Source organism: Cervus elaphus, chromosome 12, assembly GCF_910594005.1.
Source record: "Cervus elaphus chromosome 12, mCerEla1.1, whole genome shotgun sequence".
NCBI lineage: Eukaryota > Metazoa > Chordata > Mammalia > Artiodactyla > Cervidae > Cervus > Cervus elaphus.
The window spans coordinates 70773704-70791318 of NC_057826.1; the positions used below are offsets into that span (position 1 = coordinate 70773704).

The window sequence follows — 17615 nt, forward strand, 5'->3', positions numbered from 1 at the left end:
CCAGCAAGGACTTATAAGAGAAGAAGGGAATGCTGGATAAACAATAATTTATAACTAGTCTCCAAAAAGGAGGTTTAGGATACACAGAAGGAGACGAGCCCATAGCCTCAACTAATTTGTGTTACCCAGAAAAAAAATGAAATAGAACTACAAGGTTCCCTGGGCTCAAAGCTTTACTGGAATTAGGGCTGGCACTAGGAAGGCTCTCAGAGAATCTTAAAGACCCAATGTTCTGTGTATGGAGAAGGGGCCAAAACACATATCCAGAGTTGAGTCGGGAATGGAATTCAGAAATTTCACATCACTTTTAGATTGAACTCTAAGAAATGTGTCACCAATAATCCTATAGCATCAGTCACCAAGAATCTTACTGTTTTTAGATGTGTATGAAGCATTTACGGTGTGTCAGGCACCATGCTAAGACCTGAGAACCTGATTTAACTTATACATAATTGCTTCTTGATCACGTGAGAAATAAATCCATAATTACCATGGAGTTTGATGAGTGATCCTGGTGAGGGGACCTAAAACAGGAGCTACGGATGCCACATGCAGGGCATCGAAGTCAGAACCCTGGAAGGACCATGTCAGCCCAGGTCTCTGGGAGCCCTCTGCTGCTTGCGCAGGTCACGTGTGAGAAATTGCCAGTGAGAGCCTAGACAGGCTGCCTGATATCCACAGGCAAAGGTAAGAAGAAGCTACAATGGAGCTTCATATTCTAAAACAAAGATTTCAAGCTTTTTCTGAATGAATGAATGGTTTAAAACAGAAGAGGGACACTTTCAGCTTTTTGTTTTAGAAAATTGTCCTGGCAAGGCTTGGATGATTGACTGGAGGTTATAGTGGATCTGAGGCTGGGAGCAGCCGGAATATTCTAATGGGGTAGGTGAGAGGGCCACCAGTGTGGATATACTGGGGCAGATGGTTAGAAAGCAACTGAGGTGGCCAGACCCAGAGGAGCTGACCCATCCCACGAGATACTGAGAGTCCAGGATGACGTGTGGGTTTGGGGCCTGGTCACCTAGCAGAAGGTGAAGATGAGAAATACTAGAGTAGCAAATATGGGAAAAATAAAGACTTGAGGAAAGCACCATTTATCTGAGAAAGTACCAGAAGCCCGTGCTGTACTGTGCTTAGTCACTCAGTCGTGTCCAACTCTTTGCGACCCCATGGATTGTAGCCCACCAGGCTCCTCTGTCCATGGGGATTCTCCAGGCAAGAATAATGGAGTTAGTTGCCACACTCTCCTGCAGGGGATCTTTCCAACTCAGGGATCAAACCCAGGTCACCTGCATTGCAGGAGGATTCTTTAACATCTGAGCCACCAGGGAAGGTTACCTCAAAGGCTATGAAATGTCTAACATCTTATCCGCTCTCCTCAACTGGGTTTTATACTCTACCCATAAGGGAAGGGATAAGCACTCTTTTACCCATCCCCAAGGAGGGAGTCTTGGGCATTATTAGCTCATGGTACTCATGAATATTTATGGACTGATTTCCTTTAGAACTAGTCTATGCTAGGGCCAGAGATAGGAAGGACTAAATATCCCCAAAGAGCCACAGACTAGGGACCTTCCTCTTCTGTCCTTAAGGCCGGATGGTCTTGCCAGGGTGGACTGTAACTTCAGCCTGTATACGGGAGAGAGATTCTGCACCTCAAAGAGAATGGGTCACACATGGACAGCAGTAACTCAGCTGATAGCAGGAATGACGCAACAGGCCCACTGTTTTCAAGGGTCTAATATTTGGTTAATCATCCCTCGGAGCCCTGAATGATAACATTTCTGTCTGTGCATGTTGTAACCTATGTTCCTCCACAGAAGATGATGTTAACAGAGCCTTGTTTCAACAAGTCAATGTGTCTTCATTTGGCGGGGGGCGGGGGCGGGAGGGCAAGGCAGCTATGGGCACAAGTGAAAAGTGAAAGTCACTCAGTCTTTGCAATCCCATGTACTACACTGTCCATGGAATTCTCCAGGCCAGAATACTGGAGTGGGTAGCCTTTCCCTTCTCCAGGGGATCTTCCCAACCCAGGGATCAAACCCAGGTCTCCCGCATTGCAGGCAGATTCTTTACCAGCTGAGCCACAGGGAAGCCCAAGAATACTGGAGTGGGTAGCTTATCCCTTCTCCAGGGGATCTTCCTGACCCAGGAATCAAACTGGGGTCTCCTGCATTGCAGATGGATTCTTTATCAACTGAGCTATCAGGGAAGCTCCTAAGTACAGCATCCCAATAGACTACATATGGTATCCTCACTTCAGGCCAGAAAAAGCGCAAACCAGGCCTAATCAAACCCAATAGAAGCTCCCAGTGCCTCACTACCACCCCAAGCAGAGCGTGAACAGAGTTGAGAACCATCACTGGAGACAGTGGTTCTCAGAGAGCCTAGTCCCAAGCAGATGACAGCTCTATGGGAAATGGCTTTCTACATCTGGCCCCATGGCTCAAGAAAGCTGATGAGGTGAGTGATGAAGCCAGCCTCTCCAGACTTGAATTTATGGGACTGGGCACCACAGGAATCTTAGGAAACTGCAATGTTGAAACTATAAATGACTCATATTTTCCAGTATGTAAAACATGCTTATAGTCAACTCACTTGGACCTAACGGCAAGTAAGTGGCCAAAAAATCAGACTCTGGCATGAATCAGACAAATGCTGCTGAGTCCAAACACATCACCAAGACAATATGACCATCTTCTCTGCTGTCAGTAAGAGCTTAGCATGTTAAGGAAACCATTATAATGACCACTTACAAATTTTAAAAATGCCCTTCATCCGCGTCTCTATTTCTGCCTTGGAAATAGGTTCATCTGTACCATTTTTTCTAGATTCCACATGTGTGTGTTGATATATTTGCTTTTCTCTTTCAGACTTACATCCCTCTGGGTGACAATATTACAATAAAAATTTTTTAATAAATTAAAATAATAAAAATGCTCTTCTATCCAGATCCTCAGTGGAGAAAGCAAGAACAAGAATTTTGTTAATTACCTGCTACCATTACTTTGTCTTGGCAATTAATCTTGTAAAATAATACCAAAAGGCATTAACACAGAAGGGAAAATGGGACCCCTTCCAGGAGCAGGGACCCACTGTTCATTCACCAGGTTGGCCATTCCCATAGCTTTAGAGAAGGGGTTGGTGAATTATAAATCCCAGGCCAAATTCAGCCCATCACTTGTTTTTGTATGGTCCATCAGCTAAGAATGGTTTTCACATTTTAAAATGGTTGGGAAAAAGTCAACAGATGATATTTTATGACGTGTAAAAATGATATGAAATTCAAATTTCAGCATCCATAAATAAAATGTCATTGATGCACGGGCACGTCCATTATCTGTGGCTGCTTCTAGACTACAATGGTCAACTTGAATAGTTCCAACAGACTGTAATGGCCCACCAAGCCTAAAGTACTTACTGCCAGGCCCTTTACAGGTAAAGTTTTCCAACTTCGAGCTTAGAAGATCATTGCTTAATGTGGTATAGCTAGCACTACCCAAATGCTTAATCACATGATGCAGAGAGCCAACTCACTGGAAAAGACCCTGATGCTGGGAAAGATTGAAGGCAAAAGGAGAAGGGGGCGGCAGAGGATGAGATAGTTAAATAGCATCACCGACTCATGCACATGAATCTGAGCAAACTCTGGGAGATAATGGAGGATACAGGAGACTGGCATGCTGTAGTCCATAGGGTCACAGAGTTGGACATGACTTAGCAACCGAATAACAACAACAAATGTTTGATGTGCCCTATTGTCCCCACTAAGGACTGAATGTTTGTGTCCCCCCAAATCCATATGTTGAAATCCTGACCCTCAATGTGACAGTATTAAGGAGTAAGGCCTTTGGGCAGTAAAGAGGCCATGAAGGTTAATCCCTCATGAGTGGGGTTAGTGCCCTGCAGAAAAGAGACACAAGAGCTTCTTTCCTCTCTCTGCTCTCTGCCACGTGAAGATATAAAGAGACGTTGGCAGTCCACAGCGTGCAAGAGCATTCTCACTAGAACCCAGCCATGGCTGCAGCTGGACCTCAGACTTCTGGCTTCAGCAACTGTGAGATATACATTTTTGCTGTTGGTAAGTCACCCAGTTGAAGGTACCTTGTTATAACTGACTAAGTCAGTCCTCAAATATTTCCATAGCCTTGTGTCTAAATACCATTATTAGTCTTTTCATTTTTGGTTATTAGCACCTTAGTGGAAATTAACTGATTATATTAGAAAGCATGACTTGGGACTGACCATGCACATGATGGGTCAGGGGTAGGGTTGATAAGGACGGGGACTCAGGGTGATGGATCTGAAGGGCAGGGGAGCCCAATGAGTCACAAAATTCTGAGGCTTCATGAACTGACTTTGGGTGTGTTTTGGGGGGAGAGTCCTGGCATATGATCCACATGAGAGCCAATCACTGAAGTGTCCCCAAATTACCATAAAGGTTTGTCAGTAACTGAGTAAACCTAAAAATCCCCCACCCAGTCACTAGGAGATGATTTTTGGACCTTGGTATCCAAAGGAAGTGGGGCATTTTAGAGGAACCAAGGGCAAGGTATGAAGGTCTCAGGACAAGCCGTTCACCTTTGGATATCTCTGGGGCTGACTTATAACCCTGGTGGTGGTTTAATCATTAAGTCATGTCCAACTCTTTGTGACCCCATGGACTGTAGCCCACCAGGCTCCTCTGTCCATGGGATTTCCCAGCAAGAATACTGGAGTGGGTTGCCATTTCTTTCTCCAGGGGATCTTTCCCAGCCAGAGATCGAACCTGGGTCTCCTGCATTACAGGTGGATTCTTTACCAACTGAGCCACCAGGGAAGTCCTCCTTACTCTAAACTTGATTACTTTCCTCTGTTTCCTATCCCTCCCCTTATCTCCAAGCTGAGGAGGGTACCCTGCCTTCATCAGGAAGCACTCAAAGGAGCAACAGGCAAAGGAGGCCTCTGTCCACTCAGGACCCAGCCCACATTCTCAGAGTCCAAGGTGGAACCTGAGGGGCTGCCGATTCCAAGAGCACAGCAAAGAACAAGAGTGTGTGGAACACCCCAAACTAGAGAGCAGACATCTCTAAACAGTGACTGGAGAGCAGCATAAGCACGTGCAAATGAAGGATGAAAAGTCACATCGAAATTGGGCAGAGCAGGTGGAGACTGTGGGGAGAAAGTTGGCACAGGCAGGCAACATTTACTGGATACGATATTTAGGAAAATCAATTTGAAATCCTGTGACTCTGACATCATCTCTTTCAATTGCATCAGCAGAACCTTAAACGGAGCAGTAACTTCTTCCTTCCTCAGTTACCCTCTTGGCCAGAATGTTTAGTCTAGGAGGAATTAACGATTTGCTAGGACAAGAAAAGGGGAGTCACGAGGGGTGGGGTGAGGGCTTGAAGACATGCTACCCAGCAGCACAAATCTCCCGGCTGCCTTTCCCGGCAGTCAGGTCATCCTGCTGCATGCAATAGGTCACGGGAATGACGCTGCTGAGACTGAGCTTGGCACAGCTTAGATGTGGTTATTGGGAGCTGGAGGCAGGAAGATGGGGAAGGCCCTTCTCCTTTATTAACAGAAAAGTGTTCAAGCATCCTTACTGTTCAGGCTTATCCAGAAGCTTCAATTCCTCCTCCTTGGATGTCTCATAATACTTTCTTATTTTAACAAGTTCATCCTCTTGGGCTCTCTGTGTCGAAACAGAAGCAAAACACACACACAAAAATGAGCAATGACAATCTGTCTAAAGCAATATGTCTCAAAGTATGGTCTCTGGACCATCAGCATCACCTGTCACTAATTAGAAATGCCAATTGCAATTGTTGGCCCTATCTTGGGCATGGGGCTTCCCAAGTGGCTTGGTGGTTTTAAAAAAAAAAAATCTGCCTGCCAATGCTGGAGATGCAGGTTCAATCCCTGGGTTAGGAAGATCCCCTGGAAGAGGAGATGGCAACCTACTCCAGTATTCTTGCCCAAAGAATCCCATGGACAGAGGAGCCTGGTGGGCTACAGTCCACGGGGTCTCAAGGAGTTGGACGTGACTTAGCGCAACTGAGCACGCCTTGGACATACTTCATGCCGGAAGCAGAGCCAACGCTCTAAGAGTGGGGTTCAGAGAGCCCTCCAAGCGATTCTCAGGCATGCTAGTGTTTGAGAATCACTGGCTAAAACCCAACGGTCACATAAGTAACCTGGGCTGGATATACAAGTGGATATATATATACACACACAAGCTGGATATACATATATATATATCCAGGTGATACTGGATATACAGGAATTTGATTGCTACCTTAAATCCTTGGTGTCTTTCCCTGTAAGATCAGATATGGGTCAAGTTTTCCTTAGCATGTGCTTCCTCATCCTCAAAACAGCCCTCCTAACTTACATAGGGTCCCGATTTTTAAATTTCTGGTCAGCAGGTTCTCTCTGAATTTTCTAAGTATTTGTTGTCTGCACTACTTACTTTGGCATTTGGTCTCATACTTTCTCAATTTATCCACCTACGTCAGTTATATGCAGCTTACTGCTGCTATAAGCTAACAAGTACCCACCAAGCGCACAGTCCCGAGCCTGATGTAACAACTAAAAGCCCCGAGAAGGCATTTTGCCTTTTACGAAGTCCTCCAACATCAAGCATTGCATCCTTGTTTTATAGGTGACTCCACCGAGGCTTAGACTAACTACCTGGTAAAGAGCTTGATGTGAAACATCTTTCTTTCACAATTCCATGCTGCCCTCTGGGTATTCCCCACATGTGCCAGGATGGCCTAGGATTCGTGCATCTTCTTATCTATTAATGAAAGCCTTCCTAATAGAAACATGGGGCACTCCCACCCATCATGTTAGATTAATACTAAACAGTTCCTGATATACACAAAGGATGTAAAAATGTGAAGGGAATTGGAAATCCTGCTAGACTGGATTATCACACTATGGAAATTTTCTGTGAGAGGTTTAGAGTCCCTGGGAACCGAAGTATTGAATTATTTTTTGAGCTTGGTAACCAAAGCATGCTATAGAGCTCTGGGAAATAGCATTATTCAGTAAAGAGAATCTGGTTCAATCTATATACTCAAATCTAACAGAGTCAGTGAACCAGAGCAGTTAACAATTATGGGAACTGGGACTCTCCTGTATGTTCTCAAGAAAGCCAGTCAATTACTCTGCTTATTTACACATATAATCCACATTTAAAGACCATATATGTATACAGTGCTGCTCATTTTCAAAATACACTGCTATTGCTATATATATTGAGCTCTATTTTAATAGTCACAGAAATCATGTAGAGCCTATTATAATCCCCATTGTACTGAGGCTCAAACAGGTTGAGGAGTTTCACTGACCCAAGGCCACTCAGTTGTCCATGACAGAGCCTGATCTCAAACCTGAATATCTCACTCTAAATCCAAAACACACACTCACCATCCGATACTATTTCCCACATTCAATGCCATCAGCTTACTTGGACTAAAAGTAATCATCCAAGCTGGAGACAGCGTCCCCATTCCTCAGAAGATGACACTGGTTATACACCAATATTAAGCTGCTAACACAGCTTCACTCACTCTGATTGAAAACCACAGGGCTGCATTCTGTGGCACAGACATGGCCTCCCCACTGAACCGCCCTCCCCTGTAAAAGAAATCTACTAACCCAGATGCCACAGTGCGGGGGAGGGATGTCAAGAACCTAGTGTTTCCTCATGTTCACTCTCATTTGAGCTTGCTTTTCTGTACCCTACTCTCTTCCACGCAATGTCAAAATTCCCACCGCCAAAGAACATGAATGCATCAGTGATTTTTTGGGTGGGAAGAGTCACATACAATGATTTTTTAGACATTAACATATTTTTTGTTAAAGTTAGTTAAGATACAAAAATCTGAAAACTCTGATACTCACATTTTCATATAAGGCTGCCAGGGTTTCCAGATCAACCACGGAATCGTCCACGTTAAAAATGGCTGCCGAGCACCCAAAGAGAAAGAGAAAGGATAAGAGGTTAGACCGGACTCTGCTGCACTAACATTTACTCCATGTGCAGCTACCAAGCAATGAAAACGTTTGCTCTCTCTTACCCAGGTTGTCTTCTGACATGCTCTTGCCCCCTTTCCTTCTGCACCAGGGGGGCCCCGTGAAAGAAACCAAAACGGTTCTGATTGCTGGCCTAAGCCTTAGCCCTGCCTGCTTTAATTCCTCAAGCTCTGCATCCTTTCGCAGTTTAATTTAGGCTCCGCAGGAGAAGTGTTTGTGTTTTAAATCTAAATCAGTTAGTAGGTTTGAAACACAATTTTAAATCTTTCTTCCCGACTGGTAATTGAAGAGATTTAATACCTAATGCACCAGAACTGACGCTTGCCCATTACCAGGAAGAGGGAGAGAAAAAAGACAATGTTGGCAAATTAAATGAATTCAGGCATGTGATTTCAGGCACCTTGCCATGGCTGCTGCAAACATCTTGTTTGGATTAAAAAGACAAGAAAAAGCAATAATTGCATCAATGGCAAATTAAGATTATGGAAACCTCCCATGAGCAAGTCTTAAGGCAAGTTCTCGTTCCCATGGTTTTATTTGGATTCTACTTGTTGTTCTATATCTTAAATAAGTCATTTAGCTGTTAACTAATATGCCTGTGATTTCATCTAAAGAGATTCCTTCCCATATATACCAGCGTACAAACATGGAGATTTTAAAGCCTTAATGGATTTGGCAATCAAAGTGCTTGAAATAGGCAGCCTCACATCTTTAAATAATTATGCAAAACTAATAAGGTTTGTTCCCTCAACCCCACCACCCTTCTCTGACTTTACATTGTGAAATTAACCAGCACGCTAGTAAATTTTCTCCGTGGCAGGCTAATTAATTTTATTAAACCAACCAGTGATATTTAGAATGCCTTAAAATTCTGCTCGTCAACCATTACTCCGTTGGTTGGCATTACACCATGGTTTTGGAGAAGGTGGGGATCAAGGTAAAGGGCAGGTTGCTTTCAAATTGTTTTGCTTCTTCTGTGGTTTAGAATTATATGAACCCCTTCATACAATTTTAATAAACTTAATTAACTGAGCTAAGATCATGTACCTTCACAGAATACTGAGAAATGTACTTAAAATTCCTTCATGGGGCACCTTCTCTAATTCAGGAGTTAATCAGCAAGCTGTTCCTCAACTACACGGAGTAGTGAGAAAACAAGCGATTAATATGGAAGTGACAAAGTCAGTCATCTCAGATCCCACCAGGACAAAGGAAAACTACACTTCTGATGAGGCCAATCTAAAACCACAAAAGAAAAATGTCCTTTGAGGAAAGAAGGAAAGAATCTACCCTCCCAGGACTGTTATACTATGCATGCAGATAAGATGATTTCGCTAACTTATTAGAAGGACCAGGCATTTTTAAATGTCTGATGCTTTAAGGAAACAAAAAAGAGCCAGGAACAATGTCTATTTTATGCAAATGCTAATAGTCTCCTATAAAAATCAGCCAATGAAAATGCAGTAAGACAAGGCAAAATTCTAAAAATAATTTATCAGAGATGTTCATTTCTAAACCAGGTACTACATATAACTGCAAGTTTACATATAATCAAGTGATCTTAACTAATGGGAAAGAGAAGGAACTGTTGGCTTCCTTTCCTGGTGAGTAAATATTTGAGTTTCAGAAGTTAATCAGTCTGGGTCCCAGATATACAATTTGATGGGTTATATCCTCAGCCAATTCCCCTCCAGTGTGCTAGGAAATGGAGGAAAACACATAGGGAGGATGGGACTGCAGAATGAGTGTGGGCTCTGGTGACATTTATTCATTCATTCACCCAGCCCTTGAGTAAATATTTGTTGAATGTGCACCAAGTTCTAGAAACTGTTCTAAAATGCTGTGATTATATAAATCAAACATGTCTAAGACATTTAAGGTACTTTGTCTCATGAGACTTATACTCCAGCTTAGGGAATAAAAAATAAACAAGTAAATAGTTACAGATAATGATGTAAAGAAAGAGCAGAGCCATAAGCAACCTTAGAGAGGCTGACGGATGAAGGCTTCTTTGAAGAGGTGGCATTTAAGCTAAGAGCTGAGCAGGTTAAGTTCTATGAGTGTCTGGGAGAAGAGCCTTCCAGTGAGTGGTAAGGGCAGAAAGAGGTTTCTTATCCTGATGAAGGAAAAAGCTCAAGATTCAGAAAAAGAGCAAGATGACTATTATGGATGGAAGCAAAACTTACTACATGATCCTGGCACGTTCAGTTCTATTAGGTTCAGCATACTGACTCCAGTATTCTTGCCTGGGAAATCCCATGGACAGAGAAGCCTGGTGGGCTACAATCCATGGGGTCCCACAGAGCTGGGTGTAACTGAGCACACACACACACATTCATAGGATGGGTCTAATTTCACTTACTGAAAACATTAAAACAAGATGTATGCTCTACTGAACTCATAGAGCGTTATGAGAAATCAAAACAGTACCTACAAATAGTGACTACTGTGATGTTAAATATACACACTGTGTACGTGTTTTAATGCTTGTTAATGCCTTATCTGCTTTAACATCTGGAAAGAATTAGAGAAAGAAGACTACCACTTTCTACAATACTTGAATGTTTCCAGTAGGAGCTGCTGCTATTTAAACCCTTTTGGTCCTTTAAAACCCCACTCAAGGCCCACCTTCAGGAAGTGTTAATAGAAAAGGTATATGCATGAATAACTCTAATAATGAAAAATAATGTAGTGAACGGTTTAAGGGAAATACAAGATAACTCTGGGTCTGTTTGGGCTTCCCTGGTGGCTCAGACAGAAAAGAAATGACCTGCAACGTGGGAGACCTCGGTTTGATCCCTGGGTTGGGAAGATCCCTTGGAGAAGGGAATGGCTACCCATTCCAGTGTTCTTGCCTGGAGAATTCCATGGATAGAGGAGCCTGGAGGGCTACAGTCCATGGGGTTGACCAAGAGTTGGACATGACTGAGTGACTAGCACTTTTACTTTTCGGGTCTATTTAGAAAGCTAATCTAATCTTAACTTCTCATTTCCATCTTTCCCATCAAAGCACTTTTCTTCGTACCACCCAAGTTTTTGTTTTTTTTTTAAATCAAAATTTTACTTTGATGTTTGAAATACCTCAGATGTCTTTCCTTTAAACATTGGGTAAAGTCCAACTGCCTATGCCTGATTTTTAAATTCATTCCTTTCCTGGCCCTGAGTGACACTTCCAATTTCATCCTTTACCATTTCCACTGTTCCCAGGCCCCCTGAGCTCCAGCCACACACCTCTCTACTCCTGAACATTCCATGGTTTTCTCCCTTCCTGCCCCCTCACCCTCCTAGGCCTTGGAGAAGAGTTTCCTGCCCTGGAAGGATGCTCCTTGACCTTTGGATCATTAAGCAGTCATTCCTTACCTCTTCCATGGCACCACTCCTATTTTATATTGGGTGAAAGAGTCTATTTTAAGAAGCCGTATTAGTAAGTTGCTTAACACTGTATCGTGGAAGGCCTGTAGTCAGGGATCATTTCTACACATCTTGATAATCCCAGCATCCAACATAGTACTAGGGGTAGTAACAGGAATAAGATAAATGTCTATGGATAAGACAGGTGTCCCAGGAATCCCAAAGAGTGAGTCTTGCTGCTGGGTGTCAGCAAAAGTTCCTTGACAAAGACAGCATGGTGTTTTGAAAAAGAAAAACATAGACTTTTTAAAGGGATAGGACTGACGAATAAAAATAATATAATATGCATATCTGAATTAAGGTTGTTTGCCCACCCTTGTTTGTTTCCATTAAAATAATCAAAGTATGAAAAAAAATAAAAATAAAAAATAAAAGTATGGTGAGTAAAGCTGCACAATCATGTCCCATCCATATCCTCAGTACAGATACAATGCTGGCCTGACTACTCCATACCTCAAAATCACTAAATTTAACAAGCAAATCTTCTCATTTTAAAGGAAAGAATAAGGAAACTATCTTCCCTCTCATTCTTAACCTTCAAAGATGTTTTAAACAGTGGTATCACCACAGGCAAAAAGTCACGAGTAGAAATTCCACTGTTATACTACTTTAGGCAGACAGCTAAAGCACCCATTTATTAATCATCATGAATCAAGTCAAGTCCATTCCAAGCAGTAACCATCTGTAAATGGACAAGTGCCAGCGAATGTCAATGGGAAAGATGTGAGAGATTCCCAGGATGAAGCAGCAGACACATACAGGCTCAGAGAACACACAGGCAATGGTGGAGAGTCCAAGTCTGGCTTGAATAGAGTATTCCTTACATGCAGTTTGGAGCAAGGTCCTGTGGAATCCTGAAGGCCAAGGTGAAGAGCCTGTGCTACATCGCAGGGGGGCCATGAGCACGGATGAGCAGGTGAGGCAGTGGGACAGAGTTCTATTACATAGGATAGAGCAAAATTTGGAAAGGATGGTTTAGAACTTAGTTCAGCGCAGCAGAGGTAGTGAAAGCCAGAGTACTGTGGACAGAAAGGACAGAACAGGAGAGAAGACGGCAGAGCTCTGCGGAGGGCCGTCATCAGCTGAGCCCAGGGACTAAGCAAGTCTGGTGTCAGATCAGCCCGAGGTTTCCCATCCAGGTGTGGAGGGAGGGCTTGGGCCACCACGAAATAGGCAGAGGAGCTGACGAGGTGGATATGCCTGATGCTGTCCCCTTAGGACCTGGGGGAGGAGTCGGGGAGAGGAAGAAGTCGATGGAGAGGTTAATTTAGGGCCAATGCCGAGTATTCCGCGGAGGTTTCTCCTCTTCCACGTGAGGAGCTTAAAACTGAAAAAGTAAAATAAAGTTCAGAGGTGGAAGCAGCACTGAAATGAGATCATCTGGTTGAGCCCAGGAACGTAAGAAATTAAACACTTTCTATTATTTCTATTTTACAGGGTGGCCAGGGAAGGTTAGGCTATTGGCCAAACGGGTGAAAAGTAAAAAGAGTCAAAGTCCAGTGACTCACAGGAGAGTTGTCTTGCATGTACATAGTCCTGCCTTTTATTTACCATGAACAGTTTAAGTTCCTACAAGGGCCAGAATCCATACATGATCCTGCTATTCCCCAGATACGGGACAATGTATCAGAGAATTGATTCTTGAAAGCACCACTATCCAATTTAGAAGCAGTCCATGAACCTATTCTGTTAGTTAATTGACAACTACATCAAAGAAAGAAATCAGTCATTGATTAAAATATTTTTGGAGTTACCTAGGACCAGGTAGCCCCCTCCATTTTGTACTTGCAAGAACATACTCTGTTTCTCTCTCTCATACACACAAAACCCTTTATATCATGTAAGTTGAATAAGCAAAACCAGCCTACACAATTCTCCAGCACACCTCCAAGCCCTGATACAGTATTCCAAGTAATTCTCTAGCTTTTGCTCACATCTGTATTGGGCTCATTATACCAACACTCCCGCAGATGGTGTCAGAAAGGTGAAGTGCCAAATTCACAAAGGGGAGACCCCAACAACTCATTGCTACTGTGATATCAATCATGGCTGGTGGTTTTTACTTTTATCTCCCTCTCTCCTTAGTTACCCCTGCTCCCACTGTCAGTTCAGTTAGAATATTTCACCTACACCTCACAATATGTCGAGAGGAAATAGACACACGCTGTGAAAAGCTGGTAATTTTATTGGGTTCCTTTACCTTTAAAAATCTGTTACTTGGTCAAGTCTGGTTTCTGGGCTCCTTTTTTGCAGGGAAATTGAGGCAAACATTTTTATGTGGTCCTCTGGTGCCTGCTCTGTACTCCGAGAATTATATACACAAGGATCATTAGAGTAGGCTTTCGCCCATTAAGATATAATAACCGTCAGCAGGGACAAAAAGCAGATCAGTATCACAAATTCAAACTAACAGGCACACATAAAAACTATGCGCCTGCTTCAGGAACAAGGGCGGGGGTCAAGGTCTTACACAATAGGTAAATTCCCTCTCCACTTTGGAGACAGCTTTTCACAAGAGCGGGCTAAGGAGAAAGAACAGGCAAGAATTCTCACAGCCCTCCAGCCATTTTTAACCCTGAATGCTTTTCTATCCCCAAGCACGCCCCGTCCAAATAAAGAACGGTTGTGTTTGCTGTTCTGAAGGGTTTCTAATTAGTAAAAAACATGTACTTACTCATGAGAGCTGTTCTTGATCAAAGTAGCATCTTTGAGCAAGAAATATATGACAGACTGAGGTAGGAAAGGCATACTCCTTTTATTGTTATTCAGTCGCTAAGTTGTGCCTGGCTCTTTGCGATCCCATAGACTGCAACACACCAGGCGTCCTTGTTCTTCACTATCTCCCGGAGTTTGCCAAATTCATGTCCATTGAGTCAGTGATGCTGTCTAACTATTCTTAGTTTGTTTGATTAGACCAAGTAAATCTGGTTGTCCAAGGTGTGAAAGATGTCACATGGGTAGGGTTGGGCTGTGTTGCTTTGGCAGGCTTTGGCTATAGCTGGTTTTAAAACTGGAGCCTCTTATACAGAGTGAAGTAAGTCAGAAAGAAAAACACCAGTACAGTATACTAACACATATGTATGGAATTTAGAAAGATAGTAACAATGACGCTATATGCGAGACAGCAAAAGAGACACAGACATAGAGAACAGTCTTTTGGACTCTGTGGGAGAAGGCAAGGGTGGGATGATTTGAGAGGGTAGCGATGAAACATGTATATTATCATATGTGAAGCAGATCACCCGTCCAGGTTTGATGCATGAGACAGGGTGCTCAGGGCTGGCGCACTGGGATGACCCTGGGGTATGGGATGGGGAGGGAAGGTGGGGAGGGTTCTGGATGGGGAACAATATGCGCACCAGTGGCTGATTCATATTGATGTAAGGCAAAAACCACTACAATATTGTAATTAGCCTCCAATTAAAATAAATTAATTTAAAAAATAGCCTCTATGTAGCCCATTGTATGCTTCTTTGCATTACCTTCAGTAGTTGACACTTTTTACAAGTGGGTGCTTAAAGATTCTTTTCAAGTGGAATAGATTTATTCTCAGTCCAAGAAAGCAAAGGTGAATATTTGATTATCAATAGAAATTATTTTGTTAGCAATGTTAGCTTCCAAATAGCCAACATAAAACTCAGCTCTTTCAACCAAATTATGATTTTTTTAGGGCTTGATAAATAATTTGTAAGGAAAAGAATGGAATGGAGAAGGCAACATGGAAGACCTTGGGGTTTTTCTGTTTGTTTGTTTTGGCCAATTTGATCATGGCATGTGGGATCTTAGCTCCCTGACTCGGGATCAAATTCATGCCCCCTGTCTTGAAAGCATAGATGAAGTCTTAACCACTGGACCACCAGGGGAGTCCCAAGCCCTGGGGTTTTTTAACTCTCAGGTAATCTAACCCTCAAAACTCCCACAAACCAATTCCTCGGACCTCTCTCAAGAGAAAGGCAAGGATGTGGGGTCCCAGAAAGAAGGTGGTCTTGGCAGAATCTGAAAGCTGAGGAAAGGCAAAGCAGGATTATTTCCCCACAGTCTCACCTCCCCATGAGGCCAGCACTGAGAAGGAAGATCAAGCTTGTGATGAAACTGGGCAAGAGGTGAAAAGCAGGGGGCCAGGCAGAGAGAAGTGTCAAAGAACCAGAGGCCAGAGCAAGAGCTGCACAGAACCTGCCCCACGGAAAGCTCAGTACCCAGGTCTCCACACAATGGCCAGAACACTCCTATAACCTCTCCGCCATAAGCCTCACTCTGTCCCTACTGAGCACCATGCTTCTGCTCCAACGGCGGCAGGGAACCTGTGCAGACACAGGTACCGGCCAAGCCTCATTCCACACACATATCCAGAACAAATGCTGAGGGCAGCAGTTATTAAGCAGCTTAAAGGCATCTCTGTGCACTCCACCAGAGGGTGGGGAAAGCAGGCAGGCAGTGCTGGAGATGAGTACTTAATTAGTAGCTTGCCTTTATTGGGAACTTGCTGTGTGCAAGGCATTGTTCTAAGCATTTTACATTTAATCATACAAGGAAGATTCTACTGTTGCCCTGAGTTTTACAGGCAATGAAACTAAGGCATGAAGAATGGTTTCCCAAGCTCAGTTCCATAACCAAATTGACTAGACTATGATTGTAATTCTTTTATCCTTTGTAAGTGTCAGTCTAGAAATAATCACTCCACCTAAAGGAGACCTGAGTTTGATCCCCGGGTTGGGAAAATCCCTTGGAGAAGGGAATGACTACCCACTCCAGTATTCTTGCCTGGAGAATTCTTGGGACAGAGGAGCCTGGTGGGGTACAGTCCAAGGGGTCACAAAGAGTCAGACACAACTGAGCAACTAACACTTTCACTTTTCAAAATTCTCACCACACACACACCAAAAAAAGCGCTAACCAACTGCCTATAAAAGTCTACACAGAAACCTTTGCCTCTGAATGGCATCACATGTTTTGTACATCAATCAGCAGTCTCCCAGTGGGAACCATAGATAGACCAGGCCACAGAAATGTCATTTGTGTATTATACACATCCATAATGCCACCATTATTTAATTATTGCTAATACTTAATTCATTTCTAATATACTATGGTCTTTTTAAAAAATTTGTAGCCACACCCCATGGGCATGTGGGCCCTTAGTTCCCCAACCAGGGAATGAACTCGAGCCCCCTGCATTGGAAGGTGGACTCTTAACCACTGGACCACCAGAGAAACCCCTCAGATATGCTATCTTAATATATGTCATAAGACAATCAAACTTCAGTCTTTGTTAATCATTCACAGTTACTGACAAGAATCAGTATTGTGGTTCCAATCATAGCAAAAAAAGAACGTCTAAAAACAAAAGGAAACCCAGAACTTGAAAAGGCATTATCTTAGAAGAAAAGAAAGTCTAAAAAGAAATCAACAATAATATAAAATCCATTTTTCTTAAAAAGATATTACTAATTGCAATTTTATACTGCATGCCAGAACTGACTAAAAAGGGAAGCGAAGGCACAAAGAATGAAGAAACACAAACAAAAGCTGTCTCCAGACACATAAAGAACAGCAACTATCAAGAGAATATATTTTATGATATTATCTACATTGCCAAATGCTTGCTGGATGTGTATCATGTGAGTTGGTACAGACCTTTATTCAAGCTTTGTTGGAGACAGGAGGCAAGTATAAATGACACAGTGTAAACAGAAGCCAGCTAGCAGGTGACAGAAATAACCATCCCAAAAGGGACACATCTAGTCTGTCCCCAAAGCTCCAAATCACTCAATGTCATCAAACAAAAATCCCAATTCTTGTCTAAGTCGAGGCATGTACTCGGCCACAAGGTGCCGTTTTATAGGTGCAATTAAAATTGTCCATGGTTCAAACCTCAAAGAGGGGCACAAGGACAGAATTCACAAAGCTTCCGCTCCTTCATTCCCTCTATTCTCTGTAGGGGCAGTGGAATGAGAAATAGTCTGGTTTAAGCTGCTTCGGTTCTTCCATTAGTTCTGGTTCTTTTAAGCCAAAATTACATTCCAGGCAGATTGGATGGTCTCAGCCAGTTGCCTGAAGGTAAAGTACAAAAGAAATGCCACCCTTGGCTTTCTGGACCCAGCTCTGAGAGGGGAGGAATGCACAGGGGTTCAGAGAGAGGTGGGTGGGACCCTGCCGCTCAGGTGTTTTAGACTCAG

General features: G+C 43.1%; 1 protein-coding gene across 2 annotated transcripts in view; it reads right to left on the reverse strand.

Moving 5' to 3' along the window:
- FMN1 (formin 1) overlaps positions 1-17615 on the reverse strand; it is a 437633-nt gene that overhangs the window by 162880 nt on the left and 257138 nt on the right. For both annotated transcript variants that reach the window (XM_043919297.1, XM_043919298.1), the window contains 2 exons: positions 7897-7958; positions 5592-5680 (listed from right to left, as the gene is read on the reverse strand). In XM_043919297.1, coding sequence (XP_043775232.1) covers positions 5592-5680; positions 7897-7958 — 151 coding nt within the window. The remainder of the gene's footprint in view (positions 1-5591; positions 5681-7896; positions 7959-17615) is intronic.